The sequence below is a fragment of the Cucurbita maxima genome, unplaced genomic scaffold (assembly GCF_002738345.1).
Source record: "Cucurbita maxima cultivar Rimu unplaced genomic scaffold, Cmax_1.0 Cma_Scf00085, whole genome shotgun sequence".
NCBI lineage: Eukaryota > Viridiplantae > Streptophyta > Magnoliopsida > Cucurbitales > Cucurbitaceae > Cucurbita > Cucurbita maxima.
The window spans coordinates 377023-391363 of record NW_019272101.1 but is presented as its reverse complement, the minus strand read 5'-3'; the positions used below and the strand labels follow the sequence as shown (position 1 = coordinate 391363).

Sequence of the window (14341 nt, the reverse complement as noted above, 5' to 3'; positions counted from 1 at the left end):
AACAACGGTCAACCCACGAGAATTGACCTAAATTTTCGGTTTGTCAAAAATTCAACTCATCAAAAATCGAAAAAAAAATCTAACCCGACCCAATTTTATGTTGAGGATTATTGGGAAGATCGTTGGTTTATAAGTGAGGAATACTATCTCTATTGGAATTAGGCGTTTTGGGGAAGCTCAAAGCAAAGTCATGAGAGCTTAGACTCAAAGTGAACAATATCATACTATTGTGGAGAGTCGTGATTCTTAATATGGGATTAGAGCAATGCCCTAAACTTAGCCATGTCAATAGAATTCTCAAATATATCGAACAAAGAATTTTGAGCCTCGAAGGTGTAGTCAAAAGTGACTAAAGTGTCGAACAAATGATGTATTTTGTTCGAGGGCTCTAGAGAAAGGAGTCAAGCCTCGGGGAGGCTATTCGAGAGCTCCATAAACCTCAGAAGAGGCTTATAGTGTACTTTGTTCGAGAGGAGGATTGTTGAGGATTATTGGGAAAATCATAGGTTTATAAAGTGAAGAATTATATCTACATTGGAATGAGGTCGTTTGAGGAAGCCCAAAACCATGACAACTTATACTCAAAGTGGACAATATCGTACTATTGTGGAGAGTCGTGATTCCTAACATTTTATTATAATCCAAAATGATAATTAATTTGGGTCGAATAGTTCTAGTTAGTTCGGTTCTCGAATCATATGATTATGAATAACCGGTTATTAAGCTAAATAGTTTATGAAATAAATTAATATATAAATATTCGATATAATATTTAAATAAAAAAAAAAATGTTTAGAGCAACACCTCATCCATGGTTTTAATCTTATCCATAAGACAATAATTTCAATCCAAAACAAATTTTAAAACGGAAATACAACTTGGAATAAAGAAAAATTAAAAAAAGAAAAAAAAAAAAAAGCAATGAACTGAAAACGCGCTAAAAGAAGTGCGTGTAAGACACGCGCTTTTCATTTATTCAACAATTGGCGCGAGTGTATTACACGGCTGTTCAAAATTAGTACGTAACAGAATCAGTTTCTCTTTCTTCGTGATCTTGCAAAATGAATCGCACTGTACTGGATGCGACCTCGCTACCTCCATCCATGTCAGTCGGCTCGAACAAGAAGATAAATAAATTCAGATTTTAGAGAGAGAAAACGAAAATTTTAATTTCTCTCTGTCTCTCGCTCTAAAATGATTTATAAGTTATCAGGGAGTTCTTGAATTCTCGTCGTCTTTGGATCTTTCTTTCTCTCAATTCTTGGCTAATGTAGTTTTTAGGGGGTTTGAAGTGGTGATTACTTTGAAAAATCGATTTGGATGTTCGAGATTGTTCGATTTTGATTAGGTATTTGAAATAAATGAGTTTGGGTTTGGTTTTGTTCCTCCCCTTGAATCTCGTGGTGAAGATCTTCAGATTCAGGTTTAAATTTAAGTTCTAAAGTCGAATTGAAGTTCTAGGTGCTGTGGATTCTTCTTTCAAAATCCAGGGTTTAATCGGATGGGTGCTAATTTATCGGATTGCAGTGGAAGAAATTGTCCGCTATTCATGTCGGGACTCGAAGATATGCCGGAAAATTGCGTGGCTCTGGTTCTGATGCATATGGACCCGCCGGAGATTTGCAAATTAGCCGGAGTAAACCGACTTTTCCGCGACGCTGCTTCCGCGGATTTCGTATGGGAATCGAAGTTGCCGTCTAATTATCAGTTTCTGATAGACAAAGCACTGGAGCTGGAGGAGAAAGATAAAGCTATGATGAATCTGAGGAAGAAAGATGTTTATTCTAGGCTTTGTAAACGAAATCCCTTAAATGGCGTCTCGAAGGTTCATCTCTCTGTTCTTTTTCTCTTTAGAATCGTTGAATTTTGGATTATGAACTGTCGGTTGATTTAGGGTTTTGAATTGGTGAAGGAGTTTTGGCTCGACAAGAGAACTGGAGGCTTATCAATGGCGATTTCTTGGAAGGCATTGACGATTACTGGAATTGGTGATAGGAGATATTGGAATCATATTTCAACTGAGGAATCTAGGTGAGATGATTTAAGAACTTCTGAAGAACTTTGATTTTGCATTGTTGTTGATCAATTTACTCTGTTTATCATGATTTTGCATTGTTGTTGATCAATTTACTCTGTTTAGCATTGGGATTTGATGATTTTGGTTAGCTTTCATTTGATGATTTTGAGAGTAAAAGAGTTGTTTGAATCATTCTTGGTTAGGAACTGAGCTTCGAAATCGTTCTTGGTTAGATTACGAAGTTTAGCCTATGAACTCTTGGGCTCGTGCCAACCTCGAAAATATTGTCCCTAGTGGAATAGAACATACGATGTCGAGTTTCTGGTTCTGGTTGAATCGTAATACCTTGCTCCCATTGTGACTCTATGTGACCTAGTATATCCGGACCCGATGAAAAAATGTGATCACTTCTTATGGATGGGTCGTGAACTTTTTTTCCCGGAGAAGAAGTAATGGCGATATTTGGGGAATAAGCATAGATACTTTTAGATACGAACTTGATAGTTTAGAGAGACTGAATTTGTCGTTAACGTTCTTTCTTTGAGGCACTTGTGCCATTGGAATTGCTTTCTTTGTTTATTGTGTTTTCACAATGACTTGTTTTCTAGAACGATTGAAGTTCGAAGTTCAACTTTTGAAGAAGTTGTGCTTGTGAACTAGTATATCCAGACCCGATGAATAAAATGGGATCACTTCTTATGGATGGGTCGTGAACTTCTTTTCTTGGAGAAGAAGCAATTGCGATATTTGGGGAATAAACATAGATACTTGAGACGATCTTGAAAGTTTAGAGACTGAATTTGTGATTTGCGTTCTTTCTTTGAGGCACTCATGCCATTGGAATTGCTTTTTGTTTATTGTGTTTTCACAATGACCTGTGTTTTTCGAACGATTGAAGTTCGAAGTTCGACTTTTGAAGAACTGTCGAACTTGGGCTTGTGAACAATGATTTCAAGTGTAGCTGTGGTGAGGAAACGATCAAAGTAACCTCAACTTTCAGATTCACACACAGTAATTTCAAAACCTTTACGAGTTACCCAATAACATAGTGCTGTAAAACAATCTAACATATTGTATAATATCTGTATGAACTAACATTGATTCGGTTCGGTTTGGAAACAACATTGGAGCAAAAACGAGTGTTTCTTTTCTTGTATTAGATTCGGGTGTGTTCAATCTGCTGGCTGTCTTCGTTTTCGATGTGATATTTCTTGTTTCCTGTTCGTAAATCCAGATTTCAGTCGATAGCTTATCTTCAACAAACATGGTGGTTCGAGGTGAAGGGAGAGCTGAAGTTCCAGTTCCCAGAAGGAAGATATGCAGTGTTCTTCCGGCTTCATCTCGGCAAACCGTCGAAGAGACTCGGTCGTCGGATCTGCCTAATGGATCAAGTCCATGGCTGGGACGTAAAGCCAGTGAGGTTTCAGCTGACGACATCCGATAATCAGCACATCGAGTCACGGTGCTTCTTGGGCAGTCCTGGGAACTGGGTGAACTACCATGTGGGAGATTTCACCATTGAAAGTGGCAGCAGCAGCAACTTGATGAAGCTCAAATTCGCATTGACTCAGATTGATTGCACTCACACCAAAGGAGGGCTCTGCCTAGACTCTGTGCTCATACAGCCTAAAGATTTTGTAGTTAAAAACAACAGGTAAAATATCGAACCTCTTGCCTTTTAGACGACACGGTTTATTTGAAAGAGTGGCTTTCTTTACTCGACGAACTCGGGATGGCTCGGAAGTCTGATGGGGCTCGAGACCAGCACTCCGAGTCTCTGAGCCTCCTACAAGTCGATCAGTGAATCGGGAGGTCGGTCACTCACTCGTCGGAGCAATGCTTGGTTTTTTCAATTTTCAGACATGTTTTGTCTGAAAGTTTTGGTGTCATTTTATGTTTTTGAAACCTCCAAATGAACCAAATACGGAGTGAAATGTGCAGTTGTTGGGACTTTGAGAATATTTTGTTATTTGTGTATAGATTCTTTTTTTTTTTATTTTTTTTTAATTTTTTAATTTTTGGTTCTCTTAATGTAAAGTTGTGTATCAATAATGACACTTTTACCCTTGGAAAAAAAATACAAAGGGAAGATTCTCTTTCACAAAAAATTATTTGAAGAGGTCGTTGGACTAGTTGATGTGTATTAGAGAGAAACGACCAAAGTACTCGGGGCGTGTAAACTTCTAAATTCACGTCCCATGATTAGTAAGATTGTGAACTGTATTGGAACCTGTTGGAATTAGGTTTCAAAACTCGTGCAAAAAGTCAAAAAATTTGAATGTTCGTGTTTTCATTATTCATTTTCTAATTGTTGACCGGACTTCTTGTTATGAGGTATGGTCTAACGATTCTTTTGACTTTCATTAAAAAAATTCTATTTGATTCATCAATATTTTGACTTTTATTCGGTTTAGAGATTCCTTTTAAATTTGGAATTAAAATCATAGAGATGGATATGGAATTTGAGATGACCACTCAATTTACATTTTAACCATTTTTATTTTATAATTCGAGAAAAAAATAATAATTTTTAACTAGCATACATACGTAAACCAAATCTTAGCTCCATATTAATATATAGGTTAGATTAATAAAAATACTCATAAATTTTGCACTTTATCTCAAAAATACCTTTAAAATATAGTCGAAAACTATATGTATTAAAGATACCTTAAACCTTTTAAAATAAAATAAAAAAATTAAAAAAACTCTTACATTATGTTTAAAAATACTCGTAAAAGCAGCATTAATATTTTTAATGTTTATAAAAAAAAATTTAAAAATAATTATCGTCAATACGAACCAAAACCATCTATCTACATCTCATAAATTATTTCCCTTTAAAATTTTAAGGATATTAAAGATAAACTTTTTAAAACAATTTCAAGGTATTAACGTTACTTTCGAAAGTTCCTGTGTATTTCTGAAACATGGTACTAATAATTCCGACCATATCTCTGGTTTAAATGTATCTTTGACTGTTTAAAAATATTTTTTAAATAAAGAAAAACAATTTTTTTTCCTTCCAAACTAAAAATAAAGTATTTTTAATTTTTTTTAAATAATTTAAAGATATTATTGAAACGTTTAATTTAAAAAAATGTAAAAATATTAATGTTACTTTCCAAAAATTATGGTGCATTTTTACCATATCTCTGGTTTAAATGTATCTTTCACGGTTTAAAAATATTTTTTAAATAAAACAAACCATCTTTTTCCTTCAAAACTAAAAACAGAGTATTTTTATTTTTTTTTTAAAAAAAATTTAAGAATATTATTAAAATTTTAATTTAAAAAAGTTTAAAGGTGTATTTTTGAAAAATGGTACTAATAATTCCGACCATATTTAATGGAAATAATTTTTTTTTTCAAAATTTAAAAAAAATTAAGAATTTTTTTAAAAATTTTAAAAAAATTGTAAGAGTATTAATGAAATTTTTCACCGTTTAAATGTAATATTTTAAAAACAAAATATTAATCTTTTTACTTGGACACTAAAAATAAAGTAATTAAAATTTTTATTTTCTTATTTTTGAGACGAAATAAGTATTTTTATTAATTTAAGATAATATATTGGGACCATGTTTAAAAAAAATAATAAAAAGGAATGTTAATTATATATAAAATTTATTTAAAAAAAAAAAAAGAAAAAAAGAATACGTGTAGGGTCGGTGATGGAAAAGCAAAAGGATTAAGCATTTAATTACAAAACAAAACCTGCTTTCGCTGTCCTTCGAACTGCTTTCCAATTTTACTCTCTCGTTCTCTCATCCTTTTCATGATCATCTATTTCTTAAGCTTATCTTCCTCCCACCAAATCTCTTTCGCTCTGATTCTTCTCCAACGCTTTCTTTTTGGCGACCCTTTTGGTCTCCGATCAAAGTAAGCACTCTAAATCGTTTCACTTTCTGTATCTATCTCTGAATGTTGCTTGTTTGTTTTTGTATCGCTACTCATTAGCTTCTTCTTTTAATTTCATGAAATGTGTATCTGTTTACTGATTTCGTTGCGGATTTTCTTGAGTGATTGCCTCGTTTTTCCGATTTTTCTCTTTGATTTCCTAGGTTTTTCGCCCTGCGGTGTTGTTTCGTTGTTTGAATCTCTGTGAATTAGGGGTTTTGAATGATTTTTGTTCGATGGTTGTTGAATGGGGCTTATGATTACTAGCGAGGAAATTTTGATTTTGCATTGCGATTGAAGCCTTTTTGTTTCATAGGTTAAATTAAATCCAGCGCCATGATTGCGTGTTGTCGTCATTATATTGAGATTCTGTATATTCGTTTTTGTGTTTCGCGATTGTTCATTGGAATTATGTTCGAGCCTTTTGGTTTACGGGTTGATTAGGGTTTTGAATTTGTATCAGTGCGTATTGAGCAAGTATATGTTAGGTTTTTCAGTTTCTAACTTGGGACTAAATTTGTTTGACTGCTGGATTTTCTTATGGTAAGTTGCCAATAATGGATTTCTTGGATTTGCTTGAACCCGACATGTCGAGAAAGATTCTGATGTGCTTGGATGATATTTCTGATATCGTTCGTGCGAGTGCCGTCTCACGATGTTGGCAACATTTGGGTGAGTACATGAGTTAGAAAGTCCATCTCAGCTTTCGTTTTTGATTAAAATGTGGATGTAGTGTATTCTTGATATTATTGGGAGATCCATTGTAAGATCCTACATCGGTTGGAGATGGGAACGAAACATTTCTTATAAGGATGTGGTAATCTCTCCCTAGCAAATGCGTTTTAAAACTTTGAGGGGCCCCGAAGGGAAAGCTCAAAGAGAATATTTGCTAGCGGTGGGCTTGAGTTGTTACAAATGGTATCAAAGCTAGACACTTGGGCACCTAAGGGTAGTGGATTGTGAGATCCCACATAAGTTGGAGAGGGGAATGAAACATTCCTTATAAGGGTGTGGAAACCTTTTCCTAGCAGACGCATTTTAAAACCTTGAGGGGAAGCCCATAAAGGAAAACCCAAAGGTGGGCTTAGGCTGTTACACCTTATACTTTTGTTCTATTGTTCTATTGACTGACATTATATTTTACCTTTTTGCACTTTATCAGTGATAGAAAATGGTCTATCAAAGCAGCTCTGCCTTAGATCATTCCCTCCTTTGTCTAGAGTAGCTTCAATCGTTGAAGTGAACGACTCGGAAGCGAATGGGCACATAGAAGTAGCATGTAGTAGTTCAAGAGATTCCAAATCCGTGCTGAGGGATCACAAAGTTTATGCTTATTTTGCCCATGCGGCTACATCGTTTCTTATGAGAAGTTGCATTTTAGAGGCACTTATTGCTTCCAGCACTGATAATGAACCCGAGGAAACCATCAACAACACGTTGGAACCAAGAGACGTGGTTGCAAGGAGAGCTTTATATTGGTCGAGTAAGGGACAATTTAAACCTGATGTGCCCGAGACACTGATATACAGATTAGTCTCCAATTTATGCGTCGTAACTGAAATTAACATACGACCTTTTCAAGGTATTTCTTTCGACACTTCTTCTTATAATGTTAAACTTCAAGTAGGCTTTTTCACCTTCTATATTGTTTGCTTAGATGATTGAGTCTATTTTCCTGGCCAGCATTTTTTCAGCCAGGTTCACCTATATACTCAGCTAAAGCTGTGCGTTTCCGATTTGGTCATTTAAACCGTGTCATGAATCCTAGAAGCGATCTGATTGGGGAGTCACACTGGGGATCTGGAAACGATACGTTTGTATGGACCTACACTTCTCCAGAATTTCCAATGGCTCAGGTATAATCGAAGTCTACGCTTTGTTAATGCACTCGGCGTTCTCTTATTATCAAAGTCCCTTTCCTTGCTCAAAGTGCTCGTCATTCTTCTATTGGAGACGTTCTTTTTGTATTTTAGTTGGGTCAATCAGTTAGGGGTTATCGTTTCAGATTGTAGTAATTTATACCGAAACTCTGTCCGTGATCTTGGATCTTGTCCACTTAGTTATTCCACATATCTGGCACTAGAATTTGATACCTTCTATTTGATTTGAACATGGTTAAAATCCATGAACTTGCGATATAGTGTAATAGATTTGTATTTTGTTTGGGTATTTCGCGCTCACGTGTTATTATTTCGAACGATTCTATCTCTAACCAGTGAAATGACATCTTACTGAACAGGAGAATTACTTGCAGAAGTTCATACTCCCTGAACCTGTTCTTTGCGTAGGAGGCATTTTACAAATTGAGCTGCTTGGCAGGGTACAAAGACAAGAAACAGATGCTTTGTTTTACATATGGTATGTTCAGTAGTATATATATACATTTTTCGCCTGCCTGTGTTCTGTAGCGCTCTGCACGTATGCATTGAAAGATTGAGATCTTTTTTGTGCGCGTGTGGGGGGGGGGGTTAAGGATTACGAACTTTTGAATGTACTCCTTTACTTGAAACGGATTTGGACGAACTTTATGGAGAAGGGACATTCATGATGAGTTTCAGCGAGGACGCTGGGTCCCGAAAAGAGGTGGATTGTGAGATTCCACATTGGTTGGAGAGGGAACGAAACATTCTTTGGGGTGGATTGTATTTCCACACCCTTATAAAGAATGCTTCGTTCCAACTAGACAACCGTTTCTTAAACTTTACTAAGACCGGACTCGAAAAACTTGGCTTAAGGGAACTGACTTACTAGTCACCAATGCCACCACCCATGATGCTAACTTGGAAGGACACCAACTTATACAAAAAATGGAACTCTTACCTATTTGGATTAACAAAAGAAGAACGTGTCGCTAGTATGAGACGGATGAACCAAGTTCTTGCCCAGCTTGAAGTCCTCAATCACACCCTTTTCCACTCCTATCGACTTGAGCCTGCCGAGGATGTCCATCACTAAGACAAAGAGGAAAATAGAGTTTTTCTACTCCAAGAATAAGTGTGAACATCCCAACAACCTTTCCCTAGAGCCCCTTTATAATGGAGTTGAAACCGTTAAAAACTTAAATCAAACTCGACTAGTAAATTTTCCTTCTTTACAAAAAATAGAGTTAATCCATTTATCGCGTCTGTACGAGCCCTCATCGATAACAGCATTCCAGGGATTCACCATTTTTGGTGTTGCGTAGCCACTATACCAGTGAGATAGGTTCGAAACTCGTGATTTCTACCAGCTGAGAATAATTTGAATACTTGGACTAGCTGAGAATAAATTTCTACCTCTTTTTTGGGTGATTGATGCGAATAAGATGAACTGTTGAACTATATATAGACGGGATTCTTGGATGAATGTGCTTGAAGTCACTAAGTTGTCAGAAACCTTTAGTTTCGTCTAGTTTTTGCTCGAGTTATCCATGAACTTATGTACATAGAATTAAGTTTGTTGCATCTTGGACTAATAATGCCTTAACAAACTCATGTTTTCACTGCAGTGTTTCTCATGTTAAAGTTATCGGACGGCCATTATCGCCTTCATTTGACATCGAAATCCTCGAACCCTCAGGGGAGTTTCTTTTGAAATGTAATTATCAGGCAAAGACAACTTGTAACCAATTGATTATGCTCGAGAATGAGCCACGCACGATCCTTCCCACGTATTTGGAGAGACGTGTCGTTGAATTGCGACAGATTGTGAACATGCTTCGGGGAAATGTAGTCCAAGGTGAGTATTATGCATGGGGTGAGGAAGAAGATGAATCAGATGAAGACTTTGTTGCCTAAATTAATCACCTTGTCCCAAGAACAAAAGAAGAGGAAGATGAATGTGAAAAGAACAGCCTTTTTTATTGTGCTAAATAATCTGTACAAGATTGCTGGCTCTCGTGTAGATGAATGTGAACAGAACAGCTTTTTTATTGCTTCATGTTGGATGTAGTTAAAAAATGTTAGTAGTAATACCACTATAGTGCAACAATATTTTTCATCTCTCTTGGATTCTGAATGCATTTGTAGCTGTTTAAACGGCATCAAATGGTCTAAGACCATTCAATTTTGTGTCAAATAGGCAACAAAATCGCTTATACCCGATAATGCAAGTGAAGCTATTGATAAGATAATGAAAGCCGGGAATAAAATAAGTGAATTCATGCCAATAAGTGGTCACACCGAACAAAACTGTAACAACCCAAGGATATCGCTAGTAAATATTGTTCTCTTTGGACTATCCTTTCTGGACTTCCTCTCAAGGTTTTTAGAACACGTATGTTAAGGAGAGGTTTTCACACCCTTAAACACGTATGTTAAATTTGTAACACCCCAAGCTTACCGGTAACAGATGTTGTCCACTTTGATATGTTCTGTATTGTCGTCAACTTCACAGTTTTAAAACACGTCTACTATGGAGAGGGTCTAGCCTTACTCCGACCAGTGCCTCACACCGACCGATAACCTGACTTTGATACCATTTATAACAGTCCAAACAAGACTATTTGATAATGGTAAGCTTGAGCTGTTACAACAACAACTCAATCAAAGTCATAAAATTTACTCCCATTTTTATGACTCCCATTGTTCCTATAAGCAACCATTATAATTTAATCTCAGGAAGAATATCAGTTCATCTGCAAGAGATACTATATGATAATACACAGAAGCAATTTCCAGAAGTTCATGATGAATATATAAAATTTTGATTTCACCCTGAAGTCAGTGAATGCAGTAAGGGTTACACAGGAAATATGTATTTTTTTTTTTACACATTCAAATAGCTATTAATATGAATTTAGCATTCATACTCTCGAGTAGCAAGGAGTGTCTGTCTTCAGGAGGCCTTGGACTTTGGTGTTGATGGAAGCAACTGCATCCCAGAAACACAAACTCTAATAACTAAACGTCTTCACTCATTCTATTTTGATCTATAAACTTTCAAATATTTCATTCTAATCTCGAGCTTTGAGCTTTATAAACAAATCCCTTTTAGTATATATCGTTTACTTCGTTAAAATTCTTCTTCTTCTTTTTTTTTTTTTTTAAGAAAAACGCTCTTTAGTGACATTTATGAGCATCAATGTTCAGAGATTCTTCCATATTTTTGCCCTATGAATGCATTTAAGTTATGATATCATGCTGAAAAAGGGATACTGATGAAGAATCAGTGAGTACCTGATAACATGATATCAGAGAGGTGACGAATCCGAATGCTCCCGTGACACGAGGTGTTACTTTCTTAGGAGCTAACTGAAGCAGCCCGATTGCAACAACGATATCCATGGCGGCTTTAATAAGAGCAAGGGATCGCTCGTTCGATTGCCGAACCTTCACTTGATATTTCTCATCCTAGATCAATTCAATACACCCAAAAAAAACAGTACAATAAAGAGGGTGTCCAATAGGGAAACAGTAGAATGTTTAGTTCATTGTTGATAGGGATAAGTTAACATACTTCATACTTGTTCTTGTTCTTAAGATCCTTCTCCAGCTTTTTCCTAGCTGAGGAAAGCCTCCCAAGCTCTCCAAGCTAATACATCAAGGAAAGATAAAGGATATCAGTTGCATCAAGTGAAAGACATAATTCAATGCAGGTAAAATTGGAAAACACTGACCTCAACCAATGTGGAAAAAATTGATGAACCCATCCAACAGAACAGTGATATCCTACCGATCAGCTCAGCACGTTCTTTGTTCTATCAAAAAATACGTGTCAATGCTGATAATAGCCATAAAGTCGACACGAATGGCAGACATTTAGCTGGAATTTGAGTGATACCTTATAGATGCCTGTCCTGCTGAGCCAAACAATTTGATCGAGAAATAGAAACGTCGACAACAAAGCGTTTTTGCACTGTAAGAACCATTGAGTTAGGACAGGATTTGATTTAGAATGATACAAGTAAGTGTATTCAAGAAGTTTATAAAGTCCTACCTTCCCTAAAAGAACAAGGGGAAGAGGTGTTCCTTGGGCAGGAGGGCTGATTAGTCCATGCAAATCATTGACAAACTACAGATGAACAACAAGATTCAAACAGAGAATAATTTAGACAAAGATTAAGCAAAAGGGTATGCTGCAAAATATGCAAAAGAAGCTAGAACAGCAACACAACAAGCCAAATTCTTAGTATAAACGTGTCGAAAAGCAAACCTTGAAAAGACGAAAGACTTTGCGAGCTAAGGAAGTGGATTTATCCACATTCTGTGCTGTTCCAGGTTCTCCATTGCTCAAGAATTTGGAGCCATATTGTATAGCTCTGCAGATCTTGTCTCTGGCTTCAGCCTTATTGAGATACAGAACAACAAGGGCAAGTTCTGCTCTGGTTACATCCAATGTGCTCATCTCTAAAACTTATGCATGCACCTTCAAAGGATAACATACAGATTTCAGGTGGCTATTTAGGAAAGAGAAAGCTTAACGCAAGCTATGCATATCTTGTTTGATTCTATTACATTTGGTTCACAAGAAACACGTAGAATATTAGATTGTAGGTAGATGGCCACTATGGATTGAGCTCGTTCCCTTTAAGCTCTTTGTTTTTGTCCCAATAAGGCAAGCAAGGAAAGTACAACATCGAGCTCGTTTCAGAGTGATGCTTAGGATTGGATTGCAATTCTAGGAGGATTGATCATGCCTATCCTACATTAGTTAGTGGTCCAGTCTCTATGTTCAAGTCCTTTTAGTTAGCGGTAACCGTCCAAGCCCGCCGCTAGCATATATTGCTCTCTTTGAACTTCTCCTCAAAGTTTTTAAAGCACATCTGCTAAAAAGAGGTTTCCACACCCTTATAAGGAATGTTTCGTTCCCCGTTCCTCTCTCCAACCGATGTAAGACCTCACAATCCACCCCCTTCGAGATATTGTCCTCTTTGGGCTTTCCCTTTCGGGCTTCCTTTCAAGGTTTTTAAAACGCTTCTGTTAGGGGGAGGTTTCCACACCCTTATAAGAAATGCTTCGTTCCCCGATCACCTCTCCAACCGATATGAGATCTCACAATCCACCTCCCTTTGAGATGTTATCCTCTTTGGGCTTTCCCTTTCAGGCTTCCCCTCAAGGCTTTTAAAACACGTCGGTTAGGGAGAAGTTTCCACACCCATATAAGGAATACTTCGTTCCCCGTTCTCCTCTCCAACCGATGTGCGATCTCACAATCCACCCCCCATCGGGGCCCAACATCCTCGCTAGCACTCGTTCCCCTCTCCAATCGAGTTGGGATCTCATAGTAGCACTCCATAGACTTTTTAACATCTAAAAAAGTGCTTGAGCTAGTTCATAAAGTATGTCTCGAAGTAAGATCCGAACAGTATTAGAGGTGTTCAATTTGGTCTCAGATAAGCTACAACTACCAGATTCATTCCAGCCATCTCATCAAACAACTTTCTAAGAGAAAGAACATAAAAAGGAAAAACGAAAGAAACAACAACAGGATGGGGCATCACATCAGCCATTCCACTTCATAGAAGCTCGTGCACAGTGAGGATTACTTAGGGTTCTTTAAGCCTCTCCTTTCCTTCTTAACCAGAAACAAATCATATGAAAGAAAACTCATAAGAAAAGAGAAATCTAACCATTCTACAATAATCTGAATGAGTATTGGCTAGAACAAGAACAACGAAACCACAAAATCCAAAGAATCGATGAGAATTGCCTCAAAATATCCACCAAGAACATGAAGGAAACAAACAAATCACCATGATTAAATTCATAAAGAAACCTATCTAGGTCTCTGAATATATGTACAAATAATCACAGAAACGGGATTCTAAATCACATAGCATTACCAAAAAATAAGGATTCGTTCAAGAAAAATTACAATATCTAGTGATTCTGCTTCGTTTTCTCTGCTCCGTGTCGCTGAGCCTCTCAGTATCAGTAGCTTCCGTATCGCAATTTCCCGCTAATGAAAGATGATGATAAACAGAAGAGGAACGATAAGGGAGTGTTTGGTCCTCTTCCTTCCGAGACTAACCAACAAAAATATCGCAAGGCCACGTCAGCCAGACGCTTGCTTACGTGTCACGACCTCATGGTGGAATTATTCTGACTTCTGTTTCTGGCCGTTGATGATGCCCCCAATCTTTCCGCGCCCGATCATGACCGTCCGTTTGCGAGCGAAAAAAATATATTTTTATAACATGCCACGTAAATTTAACTTTATTTTATTGTTTTTTTTTAAAGGTGGGATGAGAAATTTAAATAATTTGTGTGATATTTAAAAGCCTATGAATCCAATATCTTTTATAAATATTCATAAAATACAAAAAATATATTTATTTATCAATTAAATTAATAATTTAATTTTTTATTTATGAAAAATTTTATTGATATTTTATCGATAGTCCCCTAAATTTGAAATTTAATATAACGTCGATATCAATATAATTTCATCTTTATTCATAACATTGATTCTTAATCAATCGAGCTCTACCGGATTTAACAATTT

At 36.5% G+C, this 14341-nt stretch overlaps 3 protein-coding genes across 5 annotated transcripts; 2 read left to right on the top strand and 1 right to left on the bottom strand.

Moving 5' to 3' along the window:
- Nucleotides 1-1133: 1133 nt before the first annotated feature.
- Nucleotides 1134-3957, top strand: LOC111472701 (F-box protein PP2-A13-like). 2 transcript variants are annotated; one of them, XM_023118320.1, is made up of 5 exons: nucleotides 1135-1423; nucleotides 1528-1825; nucleotides 1913-2031; nucleotides 3252-3692; nucleotides 3724-3957. In XM_023118320.1, the coding sequence occupies exons 1-4, from the start codon at nucleotides 1362-1364 to the stop codon at nucleotides 3673-3675; spliced, it is 903 nt and encodes a 300-aa protein (XP_022974088.1). In that variant the 5' UTR covers nucleotides 1135-1361; the 3' UTR covers nucleotides 3676-3692; nucleotides 3724-3957. The 2 variants fall into 2 exon arrangements, with proteins under 2 accessions (XP_022974087.1, XP_022974088.1); XM_023118319.1 differs by having other exon boundaries at nucleotides 1134-1423; nucleotides 3252-3957.
- A 1784-nt stretch (nucleotides 3958-5741) lies between these two features.
- LOC111472703 (F-box protein At4g00755-like) lies at nucleotides 5742-9933 on the top strand. The gene is made up of 6 exons (XM_023118323.1): nucleotides 5742-5899; nucleotides 6466-6589; nucleotides 7080-7499; nucleotides 7601-7773; nucleotides 8157-8275; nucleotides 9405-9933. The coding sequence occupies exons 2-6, from the start codon at nucleotides 6475-6477 to the stop codon at nucleotides 9691-9693; spliced, it is 1116 nt and encodes a 371-aa protein (XP_022974091.1). The 5' UTR covers nucleotides 5742-5899; nucleotides 6466-6474; the 3' UTR covers nucleotides 9694-9933.
- Nucleotides 9934-10568: 635 nt separating this feature from the next.
- On the bottom strand, nucleotides 10569-13848 carry LOC111472702 (peroxisomal membrane protein 11D-like). 2 transcript variants are annotated; one of them, XM_023118321.1, is made up of 8 exons: nucleotides 13712-13848; nucleotides 12050-12262; nucleotides 11834-11908; nucleotides 11678-11752; nucleotides 11514-11594; nucleotides 11354-11428; nucleotides 11074-11247; nucleotides 10569-10768 (listed from the first exon to the last, which is right to left on the bottom strand). In XM_023118321.1, exons 2-8 carry the CDS (start codon nucleotides 12239-12241, stop codon nucleotides 10733-10735), a joined length of 708 nt encoding a protein of 235 aa, XP_022974089.1. In that variant the 5' UTR covers nucleotides 12242-12262; nucleotides 13712-13848; the 3' UTR covers nucleotides 10569-10732. The 2 variants fall into 2 exon arrangements, with proteins under 2 accessions (XP_022974089.1, XP_022974090.1); XM_023118322.1 differs by having other exon boundaries at nucleotides 13680-13830.
- Between the last annotated feature and the right edge of the window lie 493 nt (nucleotides 13849-14341).